Source organism: Gossypium hirsutum, chromosome A03 (genome assembly GCF_007990345.1).
Source record: "Gossypium hirsutum isolate 1008001.06 chromosome A03, Gossypium_hirsutum_v2.1, whole genome shotgun sequence".
Lineage (NCBI taxonomy): Eukaryota > Viridiplantae > Streptophyta > Magnoliopsida > Malvales > Malvaceae > Gossypium > Gossypium hirsutum.
The window spans coordinates 47,960,626-47,974,808 of NC_053426.1; the positions used below are offsets into that span (position 1 = coordinate 47,960,626).

At 37.5% G+C, this 14,183-nt stretch overlaps 1 protein-coding gene across 1 annotated transcript; it reads left to right on the forward strand.

Moving 5' to 3' along the window:
- Positions 1-11,482: 11,482 nt before the first annotated feature.
- Positions 11,483-13,239, forward strand: LOC107887874 (uncharacterized). Its single transcript, XM_016812093.1, has 4 exons — positions 11,483-11,629; positions 12,021-12,099; positions 12,297-12,364; positions 12,424-13,239. Exons 1-4 carry the CDS (start codon positions 11,483-11,485, stop codon positions 13,237-13,239), a joined length of 1,110 nt encoding a protein of 369 aa, XP_016667582.1.
- Positions 13,240-14,183: the final 944 nt, after the last annotated feature.

Genomic DNA, 14,183 nt, shown 5'->3' on the forward strand with positions numbered 1-14,183 from the left:
TGCGGGTATAAACATTTATGACCATGAGATTGGCGCTAAGTGTGCGGGTTTAAATTGTGCAGCACTAAGTGTGCGAATTGACTATGTAGCACTAAGTGTGCGAGTTTGACTATGTAGCACTAAGTGTGCGAGTTGACTATGTAGCACTAAGTGTGCGAGTTTGATTATGTAGCACTAAGTGTGCGAGTTGATTATATAGCACTGAGTGTGCGGACTTAATATATATTCTTGAATCATTATGGACACTAAGTGTGCGACACTATTGAGTCGATCACGGACAGCGGATCGGGTAAGTATCTTGAGTTCATGGCTAATAGGTGCTATGTTTATATTTGGAGTTGAGCTTGGTAAGTTGAACCTATGTGACAAATATACTTGAAGTCACGTACATAAGATTTATCGTGGAATGGGTGAAAGGCCGTTTAGTTGTATGATTGTAACGAAAATAAAATGATTTATGAAAATGCCTCGAATATTCTATTGATGAGTATATGGAATGTGAATGCATGATTTGGTATGAGATTGAACCGATAGGTCGGAGGAACTATGGTATGGTTCGGTATGGATGGAGTAACTAGCCTCGTTCCATTTTGTTTCCTCTTGTGATAATGTTATTAATGGATGGTAGTGTATTGCTTATGACTTACTGAGTTATAAACTCACTCGGTGTTTCCTTGTCACCTATTCTAGGTTTCTTGGACTCATCTCCTTTTGCGTGGTCGGGCCGTCATCGAAGTCATCACACCGGATAGCAAGTTTTGGTACTTTCTTCTTAGTTGGCTTAGGAGAACATTTCGGCATGTATAGGCTATTATGTTGTGTTTGAACTTTGGTATGTAATCTTTTAGCCATGCGAAAATGGCATAAATGTTCGGTTGGGTTTGGATTCATAACGTTAGGTCGCAAATCTTGATAATTCGACCTTTTTATGCCATACGTCATGGTTGATTATTTTGGTGTTAAAATTCATGATATGGCAATAGTGTAGTAGGGGGAAGTTTGACAATGATTAGCCTTTGGCATGGTTAGTCATGATCATAATTTGTGATATGCATGATGAATTATTAGTTAGATCAAGGAGTAAACACGAAGTGGGCATAGTTGCTTTCGTAACAGATGCTGGCAGCAGCAGTGACATGAGATTGAAAAATCACTAAAAATAGTAGGAGTGGAATTAATTGATGAATAAATTATGTAATCTAAGTTCGATGAGTCTATTTTCATATAGAAGTAACGAAAGGATCATATGGACAGTATGTTAAGAGATAATCAGGTTCTCGTGGGACAGGGCCAGAACGGTTTCTGGATTCCCTGCTCCGACTTTGGAAATTCATTATAAATTAACCAGAGATAATTAGGAGTCATACCATATATGTATAGATTTCTCTCTGAGTCTAGTTTCTATAGAAACAAACGACATCAGTATGGAAGTTCTGTACAGGGAGATATCCAGGTCGTAATGCGCAAAGGTCAGTGTAGTCGACCCCAGTAACATGGGAGACTTTGACTAATAAACTGTACTAATTGGCCCGACCAAAAATTCTAGAAAAAAATATGTAGATGGGAATATGAGTCTAGTTTCAGGGAAAATTCACGGAACTGGATTTTGAGTTCCAGAGCTCAAGATATGATTTTTAAAGCGACTAGTACGCAGATTGACAGCTTGTCTGGAAAAATTTTAATAAGTGGTTTGAAGTCTGTTAACACCTCGTGTTCGACTCCGGCGACGGCCTCGGGTTCGGGGTGTTACAGGTGGCCTATGCGTCGAGACAATTAAAGCCACATGAGAAAAATTATCTGACCCACGATCTTGAACTAGCTGCCATCGTATTTGCTTTAAAACTATGGCGACATTACTTATTTGGTGAGAAATGCCATGTATTTTCGGATCACAAAAGTCTCAAAAATTTGATGACTCAAAGAGACTTAAATCTGCGACAAAGACGTTGGCTTGAGTTGTTGAAAGATTTCGAGCTTGTCATTGATTACCACCCGGGAAAGGCTAATGTGGTTGCGGACGCCTTAAGTCGGAAGTCATTGTTTGCTTTACGAGCGATGAATGTGCATTTGTCTGTTCTACCCGACAATGTGTTAGTAGCTGAATTAAAAGCCAAACCATTATTGACTCATCAAATTCGTGAAGCTCAGAAAGTCGATGATGAATTGGTTGCAAAACGGGCTGAGTGTGTTCCGAACAAGGAATCGGAGTTTCAAATTGATGACGATGATTGCTTGAGGTTCAGAAGTCATTTGTGTGTTCCAAGGAATTCGGAACTCATTTCGATGATTCTGAACGAAGCCCATGGTAGCCGAATGTCAATTCACCCGGGGAGTACGAAAATGTACAACGATTTGAAACGTTGGTTTTGGTGGCATGGTATGAAACGAGACATCTCCGACTTTGTTTCGAGATGTCTAATATGTCAACAAGTGAAAGCGGAACATCAAGTGCCTTCAGGATTACTTCAGCCGATCATGATACCCGAGTGGAAATGGGATCGAGTCACAATGGACTTCGTGTCTGGACTGCCATTGTCAGCAAGTAAGAAGGATGCAATTTGGGTTGTTGTTGATAGACTGACTAAGTCGGCTCACTTTATCCCCGTGCGTACAGATTTTTCGTTGGATAAACTAGCTGAATTGTATGTTTCTCAAATTGTGAGATTACACGGGGTACCTATTTCTATCGTGTCGGATAGAGATCCGAGATTTACCTCACGATTTTGGAAGAAATTGCAAGAAGCTTTGGGTACCAAGCTGCATTTTAGCACTGCTTTTTACCCCCAAACCGATGGTCAATCCGAGCGGATAATTCGGATACTTGAGGATATGTTGAGATGTTGCATCCTCGAGTTCAGTGGTTCATGGGAACGGTATTTACCTTTGATTGAATTTGCTAACAATAATAGTTTTCAATCAAGTATTAAGATGGCACCTTACGAGGCTTTGTACGGTCATAAATGCCGTACACCGTTGTTTTGGACCGAGCTCGGTGAAAGTAAAATTTTCGGAGTTGATTTGATTAAGGATGCTGAACAGAAAGTAAAGGTAATCCGTGAAAGTCTGAAAGCAGCCACAGATCGTCAAAAATCGTATGCGGATTTGAAACGAAAGGACATTGAATATCAGGTGGGAGATAAAGTGTTCCTTAAAGTTTCGCCTTGGAAAAAGGTACTCAGGTTTGGCCGTAAGGGCAAGTTGAGCCCGAGATTCATTGGGCCGTACGAAATCTCCGAACGAGTTGGTCCGGTTGCGTATAGATTGATTTTGCCCCCTGAGCTTGAAAAGATTCACGACGTCTTTCATGTTTCGATGCTTCGACGCTATCGATCTGATCCATCGCACATAATTAGCCCATCAGAGGTTGAAATTCAAGCCGATATGAGTTATGAAGAAGAGCCGATGTGTATCCTAGCTCGTGAAGTGAAGGAGTTGCGAAACAAAAGGGTTCCGTTAGTAAAGGTGTTATGGCTCAAACACGGGATCGAGGAAGCTACTTGGGAAACCGAGAGCTCGATGAAAGAACGATACCCAAAACTATTTACCGGTAAGATTTTCGGGGACGAAAATTTCTTAAGTGGGGGAGAGTTGTGACAGCCCAAAATTGACCCTAGTTGGGAAGTGGTTTCGGGACCACAAAACCGAGTCATAAAAATAATTGATTTCCATATTCTATGCTTATTATGTGTGTACATGAGTATGTGGAAGTTTCATTCTCCAATTTTGCCAATTGCATGAGAAATTATTAAATAGGGATTGATATGAGACATGGTGAAAATATGATAGGCTAATTTAAAATGGTCTATTAATGCATGTTGTGAAAATGATGGGTTTGCATGTCAAATTACCCAAAATTTGAGCTAGTGGTTGGCCATGCTATGGGTGGAAACATGTTGGGAACATGTTGGCCTAGTGAGGTATGTAGGAAAAAAATAAAATAAGGGGCATGGGCATAAAATAATGAAAAGGAGTATGATGAATACAAAAAAAAAATGTGTGTAGTTGTTCCCCCCCCATTGCCGTGAGCTAAAGAAAGGAAAAGAAAAACTTGTTCATCCTTTTTCATCCTCTTTTGACCGAAAATTCTAAGGAAGGAGGAAGGAGTTCTTGCTTCATGTTTGGTTTGGAAGAGGATTAGGAGGAAGTTTGGCCATGCATGTAACTAGATTGAGGTATGTTTGATATTATTCTTTGAGATTCATGCATATTTTAGTTGTTAGCTTGAGTTCTACCTAGCCCATGGTCTAAATCTTGCTATGTGATGGAAATGACACTCGGCCATGGATGCATCATTCTTGGTTGATGTTTGATGTTGTGGTGATGAGGCATGAAGATGAGCTAAGATTCGGCCTAGGTGGATTTTGTGTTAATGCCATTGCATGCTAAATATGAAGCTTGTTAATGATGCATGTGATGGTGGCTTGATGATTCTTGAACCTCCTTTTTAGCATTTTTGAGTGAGCACATATGTGCATTGGTTGCTAAATGGAGAAGAATCGGCTAGCAAGTTGTGTGCTAAGGCCGAATATAACTTTTGCATGTTAATGAGCAATGCATGTGTTAAATTGATGGAAAGGGAGAGGATGCTTTACTAGTGTGTATATGTGTGTATTAGCCAAGTTTTGAACTTGAAACAAAAGGGTGTTTAGTCAATACAAGTGACCATACTTGTAGAATGTATTAAGTGTTGAAATCGGCCCCAAAATAGACATGCATATTCGGCCAAGGGGGAAAAAATTAGCTAAAATGTTGAGTTTGATTCATGATTCCGTACATATGTGACTTTAATGTCTAATGTATAAATATGGGCTAAGTGCCTTGTGTTCCTCTTTTCGATGCTCAAATGATTAAATCAATTTATTTGTTTAATTAAGCTCAAGAGCAAAGGGGAACTAAATCCGATAAAGGGAAGGAAAAAGTGGTCGAATAGTTATCGGAATCGTTCGACAACACCCGAGGTAAGTTCTTGAGTAAAAGAGCTTAAATTATGATGTGATTAGATCATGTTTTGAGCAAATTAAAATCATGCTCTTTGTGTGGCTATTGAGCCGAATTTGCAAGAATGATAAATGTCTTGTGTTTGAGTTTTGCTAACGAAAATGAAATACGAATGGGCCATAATTTATTGTTAAATGTGCATGGTTATTTGAATGATGTCCGGGCTAAGTCCCGAAGGCTTTGTGCTAAGTGACCATATCCGGACTAAGATCCGAAGGCATTTGTGTGAGATACTAATTCCGGGCTAAGCCCGAAGGCATTTGTGCGAGTTACTAAATCCGGGTTAAGTCCGAAGGCATTTGTGCGAATTACTAAATCCGGGTTAAGTCCCGAAGGCATTTGTGCGAGTTACTAAATCCGGGTTAAGTCCCGAAGGCATTTGTACGAATTACTATAACCGGGCTATGTCCCGAAGGCATTTGAACGAGGAGCTATATCCGGTTAAATTCCGAAGGTACGTGATTTGGGAATGAATGAACTTGCTGTAAAATTTCAGTTAATACTCTCGAAACATCCCAACATTGAGGTATGTTTCGTATGTGCTTGAATTTAGTTGAGCCCTTACAAATAAGTATTCGCTCAGTGGATAAACGAGCTACCGGCCTTTGGCTGAGTTGATCTTTTGTGTATGTACATAAGGGTTGATAATGTGAAGCAAGTACGATATCGTAAATTTGTGCATATGAAATTATCCGTTTAGCTATATGAATGCTATACTTTTGTTGTGCTGGAATTCCTTGCTCAAAACTTACTAAGCATAAATTGCTTACTCCGTTTCATTGCTCCTCTGTTTTATAGATTTGGTTCTCCAGCTATCGGACTCAGGATCTTGAGGTCAAAGTCGCCCACACTATCAAAGCCCCCTTTTGGTACAATTTTGGTTGAACTTCGAAATGGCATGTATAGGACTACCCGTTTGTTGTGGGTCGTGGACCCTTTGGACTTGTATAATTTTGGATAGCCATGCGAAAATGGCTTATATGTGTTTGAGTATAATGTTATAATCATTTGGTGTGGATATGCTTGACAAGGATTGGCCATGGGAATGGTTAATCACTTTCATAAATTGTGCTATTTATGCAAAAAGGGCTAGTTGAATCATGGAAACCATGAAATAGGTAAAGTCTACCTTAAAGGCAGATGCTGACAGCAGCAGTGAGGTAGATTTGGAAAATCACTAAAAATAGCAGGAATGGAATTAAATAGTGAATAAATTATGTAAACAAACCTTGATGAATCTAATTTCATAGGAAAGTAACGAGACAATCATACGGACAGTATGTTAAGAGATATTCAGGTTCTCGTGAGACAGGGCCAGAACGGTTTCTGGATTTCCTGTTCCGACTTTGGAAATTCATTATAAATTAACCAGAGATAATTAGGAGTCATACGATATATGTATAGATTCCTCTCTGAGTCTAGTTTCTATAGAAACAAACAGCATCAGTATTGGAGCCCTGTACAAGGAGATATCCAAGTCGTAATGCGCAAAGGTCAGGGTAGTCGATCCCTGTAACATGGGAGACTTTGACTAATAAACTGTACTAATTGGCCTGACCAAAATTCTAGAAAAAAATATGTAGATGGGCATATGAGTCTAGTTTCAGGGAAAATTTACGGAACTGGATTCCGAGTTTCTGAACTCAAGATATGATTTTTTTAAAGCAACTATTACGCAGATTGGCAGTGTCTGGAAAATTTTTAAAAGTTTGTTAACACCTCGTGTTCGACTCCGGTGACGGTCTCGGGTTCGGGGTGTTACACGAACCTCATTTTTCTTGATCTATAATGATAAATTTAACTCATTTAATATTCACATTATTCAATTTAGCCCAAAAATATATTATGGAAAAATTATATTTTTGCCCCTAATGTTTCACATTTTTACGGTTTAGTCCCTAGGCTCGTAAAATAAAATGTATTCAATTTATTCAAAACCCAAGCCTAGCCGAACCATTTTCATACTTATACCAACCCAAAATTTCCACTTAATCACACTTGTACTACTTATTTTATAACTTCTACAAATAGGTCCTTTTTTACTTTTTTAACTGAAAATCACTTAGCAAAAGTTGTTTATCTAACACCAAACATGCATTTTCTACCATTAGACATCAAAATACACAAATATCTGTCATGGCTAAAAATTTAGACTTTGATTATTTCTTAAATTAGTGGTAGAGATAGATAGATCGGGTTACAATGACTTAAAAAATGTAAAGAGCATTAAAACGGGGAAAGAACGGACTTACAATCAAGCTTGGAAGTGGCCAAACCCTAGCTATGGCTTCCCCTTCTAAAATTCAGCTATGGTGAGGAAGATGGACAAATATTTTGGCTTGATTTTTTGCTTTCTAATTCATTTAATTACCAAATTACCAAAATCTCTTTTCTTAAAACAGTAAAATTTCTCTTACTTCATGTCTATTTTTGTCCACTAATTTAACAAATGGTCTACCATCTAATGACCTCTAATTTAAAATCTCATAGCAATTAGACACCTCTAGCTTCTAGGACTCAAGTTTTGCACTTTTTGCAATTTAGACCTTTGTGCTAAATTAAGTGCTTAAACATCAAAATTTTCAAACTAAATTTTCACATAATCATTCCATAAAACTGTAGAACATAAAAATATAAGAAAAATATTTTTTGCATTAGATTTTTGGTCCCAAAACCACTGTTCTAACTAGACCCAAAATCGAGCTATTAGAAGTCTGTTTTAGTGACTTTGGTAGTTAGTTCACAAATTTTAGGCTTGTAGCGAATTTGGGTGATATTAGTATCCACTCATGAAAGTATAAAAGGATTTAGTATTTGACTAGTTCTTTAATGAAAGAAGGAATTTGATGAGAGAAAGGTAAGTTTTTTGTGTATGTTACCACCAAAAGCATAGTTCGCCTAGTTTGTTCAAGCACTATGAAGAACAGGTTTTGGTAGCTAGATTTGGTAATAAACCAACTGAACTGATTGGTCAAATAGCATATGGAAAAGACCCTCATTTATGTTTTTTCTGGATTCTATAGGCCATTAAGAATGGAAAATTCTAAAACATTATTGCACTTTTCAAATTCCACTAAATGGTATTGGGTGATATATATGTGTGCAAGAAGGTTTTGAAAAATGTGCATCTTTCTACAATATTACTCTTTGATTCTTTCTTCTCAAATCTAATTGTATTTCTTCTCCATTCTACTAAACGTTAAAATTTTTGGATAAATCAATGTTTGCCCCATCTCTGGGAAAGTAAAATCATTCCGCGTGATAAGTATTGAAAATAGTAAGTTTATAAGAGGTAGGTGAACAATAAGTTGTTACTGAAGGGTCTTGTATGGGGGTTATCCATGGTTCAGATGTTAAGTAATTTGTATGCATGAGAGTTGATTGTGAATCTATGTTCTTTAAGCAGTTGTTTTTGGTTGTTCAAAAAGAATATCTAAGTCTAAAGCTTCGAGCTGCAGTAGGTGAGCCTCAAGTGAATCACTGATATCGACTCTTACAAGTCTTTCTAGATAAGTTTCTTTTGATCGATGTTTCAGAAGCGGAGAACAAATACATGAATGATTGCCAAAAATAAGCATGCATTCTGGATATAAGTCCTTATGAGTTTAGAATATAATGTATTGTGTGTATGTGTGTATGTGATTCTATGAAGTAACTATGTGTGTGTTCGAAATGTATAATGTGAGATGTGATTGTGTTAATGTGTATGAAACATGCGTTGATGTATGATTTGATTAGGAAAATGAGTCAGCCTACCCGAGGGTGTGTTATTGTGTGACATGTGATTTGAAATGTTTAAGAATAGGGTGTATCTGAGTGTAGTAAGGTTGTGATGTATTTTTGGTAACCACAGTGATATTCAATGAAGTTCGTCAGAACAGTAAAATAAATTATGATACGATAATTTTGAAGACAAGCCCATGGTCATGCCATATTCTAGAAGGGGCCAATGATCCTCATTAATTGACTAGGGTTATCTGCGTTTCCTAAGGTGATGATGGGCAAACCTCACGTGAAGTGAGTTTAGGCAAATCCATATCATAAACATAGCAGTTCTTGAGATGCTTGAGTGGCATTCTACTAGCCTTTCTGGCGCACTATGTATATAGCCTTTATGGCATATTCTAGTTTGGCCTTTGTGGCATTCTGGTGGCTTTTGTGGTATACTCTGATAAGTTATGTCAAGGATATGGAATGTCTGTAGTTTTTCTTTGAATGATTTCATGTTATAATCAAATAAATTTGGGTGTTCAAAGAAGTTATCAACTGTAATCATCTGTTGGTATGAAATACGGGCATACTCTCAATAAGAAGAGTTATACAAGTATTCATTGGTTTAATTTCATCTATGAGATGTAAAGTTGGAAAATCTATGAAGTTGGTATCCACTATATCTGAATCACATCTTGATTTAATTTTGGAATTATCTTATATATGTACCACTTATCAGTTTGGGTATTTTCATGTTTTGTAGTGAGAGTTGGAAGGAAATTTTCTGAATAAGCTGCTAATTTGTTATCTGTATGTGAGGATTTGGGTGTCGATATAGAAAATGGTTTGATTGATATATTAAAGTTATTCGACTCTGTGTGGGAATCCACCAAAAGAGTAAGTGTTCACTTGTGAGTAATGTTTGGGATCAATTGTTGTGGGAAATTCATTGCAGGATGTCTAAATAGAAAAGAAGAAGCAGTATGGTCTAGTATGATCTGAAGTTAGCTAATGAGTTAAGTTAAGGTTGATTCAAAAAGTATTGTAAGTGGCAGATAGGTATGTGTATATGATTGTCTATTGATATAATGGTATCATTCTAAAGTAGATTGGGAAATCTAAATAAAACAAGATGAAGAGATTAGCACATAAATTATTAAACGTAGAGTGTTTTTCAAACTCACTAAGTTCTGATAACTTATAAATGTTATGTGTTTCTTACATCTCCATACAAATACTCTCTCATCTCAATTCAGTTTCGTAACTTAGTTTCACACAGAGAACTATAATAAATTAACCTTGAATACTACGGATAGATTTGCTCACATGATCCATAATTACAGACATTAACCTTTACTTCATGTTGCTCACACAAGTTGTGGAGAATCCGCAACAAATTTAGGATCTCAACCATCGGTAAGGTATCCAACACCGGTAAATAGTACCTGATAAAATATAAACACCGACACATTGTGCCTGATACAATATAAACATCAGTACATAGTACCTGCAAAAATATAAACACCAGCACATAGTGCCTACTATACCTATACCCTAATTGTAATAGCTCAGTTTAAACCCTATTCAGAATGGTGATTTCGAGACCCTGAATCCTAGTCAAAAAATATTTAAAAATTATTTTTTGTGTTTATTATGTGTGAATTTATATGTGTTAATTTTCATGTTTTAATTTTACTGTTTAGAAGTATTTATGTTGCAATTAAACCATAATTATAAATGATGGACAGTTAAGGACATGAATATAATGTTTGTATAATTATTTCATTAAGATAATATTAGTAATTAAAGTAATAACATATGATATAATAAAACATAAAATAAATAAAAGCCATGCATTCATATTCTCAAATGGCCGAATATTGTAAGAAAGAAAATAAATAAAGATTTAAGGGTTCGGTCATATGCATGCTTAATTAAGGTTGTAGTTTAGCTCGATTTTTGATAATTTTTACGTTTTTTAGATCCTTGCAGTGTAATGTACAAAGCCCATGCTTGAATTTCTTATTTTGATGAATATTTTGAGTTATTCCATTGATTAATAATTGAGTTTTATGATGTTATTTGATGAATTATGAAAGATATGTTTTGGATTAACATGTTTTGTGTTGGAATTTTTGATGATTTTGAGTAATTAGGGCTAAATTGCAAAAATAATAAATTGAGGGACTAAAATGTGAAATAAATGAAATGTATGGAATTTTATGAACATGGATAGCATTCGGCCTAAGCATGGTGTGTGAAAATTTTGCATGTTTTGTGTTTTGTGCAATTTGGACTAAATTGTAAAAAGTGTAAAATGCCAGGGGTAAAATGGTAATGTGTCCATTTATGTGTTTTTGGACTAAATTGAATGAAATTATGTTTGAATGAGGTTAACTTGAATATGTTTAGATCAAGAACCAAAGAAATCAGACTTGGATCAGGGAAAAACTAAAGTTGTCAAATAATCATTCTGTTCCGATTACTGTTGTCCAAGGTAAGTTTATAATCAGCAAAAGAATGGTTATTTTACTTACCTCCCTGTTCTATCACAACGTGGGATGACTTATCTCGTGTATTTCTTGACAGGTTCTTCCCAGCGTAACGAGCAGCCGAGCTTAGGAGGGACATAGTTGGAATTCGCCAATTGGAGAGTGAATCACTCTACGACTACTGGGAGCGGTACAAAAAATTGTGTGTGAGTTGTCCTCAACATGGGTTGACTGAACAATCACTTCTTCAATATTTCTACGAGGGTTTGCTCCCTATGGAAATGAAGATGATCGACGCTGCTAGCGGAGGAGCGCTTGTCAATAGGACCCCTCAAAGGGCAAGAGAGCTAATATCCACTATGGCGGCAAATTCTCAACAATATCGGCCAAATTCGGAACCGACAAGACGGGTTAATGGGGTAAATGGGGTAAATGTTTCAACTTTAGAAGATAAATTGGATAAGCTTATGAATGTTGTTTAATTTTTGCTTACAGAAAAGAAGAGTTTGACCCCACTATGTGGAATTTGTACTACGTCTGAACACTCGACGGATTTGTGCCCAATCCTTAACGAAAATTCAACGGCACATGTTGACGCTATCGGAGGTTTTCCAGGACCTCTGCAAAGACACTATGATCCTTTCTCCAATACCTACAATCCCGGGTGGAAGGATCATCCCAACCTGAATTACGGAGCTAATCCCTGATATAATCCACCATACCAACCGAGACCTCTGCAACCACCACCACAACAAAAGCCGAGCACATCTCTAGAAGCTATCATGGAAAGACTTGCTGCCGATGCTGCAAAATATCCAGAGGATAGACGCATCAATACAAGAGTTAACTGATCAAGTTAGTAAACCCTCGATGGCAGTTAATCGCTTGGAGTCTCAAGGTAAACTACCTTCTCAAACAGAGCCGAACCCTCGGCAGAATGTCAGTGCGATACCTCTTCGTAGCGGGAAGGTTCTAGAAACATTTCCAGCCAAAAATCATGGGTAAGAAAAGGAACGGGAAAAGCAAATCTCGGATCCAACAGCAAGGGCAGAATCAAAAGTTCAGAAACAGTTGTGATGCCACCTCCTTTTCCAGGGAGGCTTGCAAGGGATAAGAAAGAGAAGGAGGAAAAAGAAATCCTCGAGACATTCAGGAAGGTGGAGGTAAATATCCCTTTACTCGACGCTATCAAATAGATCCCTCGTTATGCAAAATTCTCAAGGAATTGTGTACTAGAAAAAGGAGGTTAATAGGTAACGAAAGAGTAAATGTAGGAGAAAATGTCTCCACAGTGCTGCAAAAGAAAGTTCCACCCAAATACAAGGACCAAGGTATGTTTGCTATTCCTTGTGAGATAGGCAATATAGGCATTAAGAAAGCCATGTGCGATTTAGGGGCTTCCATTAATGTTATGCCTTATTCTATTTATAAACTGATTAACGCGGGTCCTTTAAAAGAGACAGGAGTAATAATCCAGTTGGCGGACAGGACAGTCATCTATCCTGAACGGCTGCTTGAAGACGTCCTTGTTAAAGTTAACGAATTAGTTTTCCTTACAGATTTTTACATTATCGACATGGAGGATGACAATTCGGCTAATTCGTCTGACATAATTCTTGGGAGACCATTCTTGAGTACTGCACGAACAAAAATTGATGTTTGGAATGGAACACTTACCATGGAATTTGACGGTGACGTGGTTAGGTTTAGTGTTTATGAGGATATGGGACATTCAAATGATAAGTTACAAATTGTGCCTTGCAGGAATATGGATCTCAATTTTAAGCAAGAGGAATTATCGATGATCCAAAAACCAATACGTGAAGATGTGATGAAAGCCTCGAAATTGGAAATCAAACCGTTTCTAGAACATACAAGGATTCCAATAGAGGAGAATGTAAAGATGAACGAAGAAGATCAAATGATAAGAGAATTCAAGAAATGCTTCAAGGATAGTGGAAAAAGGTCGAAACCTTTCTGCACGAACATCCAAGTGCACAAGATGGGAAAATTAATTCTCAATAAACCCAAAGGATAACATTTAAGGTCGTCGAGCTAACGACGTTCAACAAAGGCGCTTTTTGGGAGGCAACCCAAATTTATTTTCATTTATCTATTTAATTTTTAGTCTAAATAAATTAGGATGTAAATAAATAAATTAATTCTTATTTAACTTAGTCAATTTGATGTTTTCAGGAATACTGTGGAAGTCATTAATTTCTAAAAAGACGAGTAATGAAGGTGGCGGAGGCACGACTTGCTAATTTGGTGATAGTAAAAAAAACGAACATCCACTAAAATTCCTACCCAAACCCATTTACCTACATACCAAAATACCCAAAACCTAAAAAAACCCAATTACCCACCAAAACTCAAACCCAACACCCATACATAAAAATTCCTAACAACCCAATTAACTTACCATACCCAATACCCACATAAACCCAAACCCAAAATCAACCCAATACCCACATAAACCCAAACCCAAAATCTACCCAATACCCACCACCCAACCCACTTCCTTTAAACCCAATTAAATCACCTGCCCAAATAAACCAACAACACCCAATTAACCTACCCAATATCCCAAATAGAAATTAAACAAAAAAAATAAATTCAAACACCCAAACCCCCACCATCACCATTCAAGAGTCGGCCAAAAACGCACCACTCGACCTCACCGCCGCCGTCGTCGCCGTTACTGTCGCCGTGCACCGCCGCAACCCATCACCGTCAAGACCATCTGAAACATCTATTTTTGGAGCTACAACCGGGACCATGGTTCGAACTCGGAACCAAGCGACAGACAATATTCCAGTTTCACTCAATCCGAATCGACACCAATTCTCCGCTCCTCCTGTCGTTGAGTTAGCTGACGACGACCCTCCTCCACCTCCTCCGAGATGAACGGCCGCGCAACCAAGAGCCCGCCGATGATGAAGTCTAAGCCCGGCTGACACAAGCATTTCGGGCAGTCCAGAG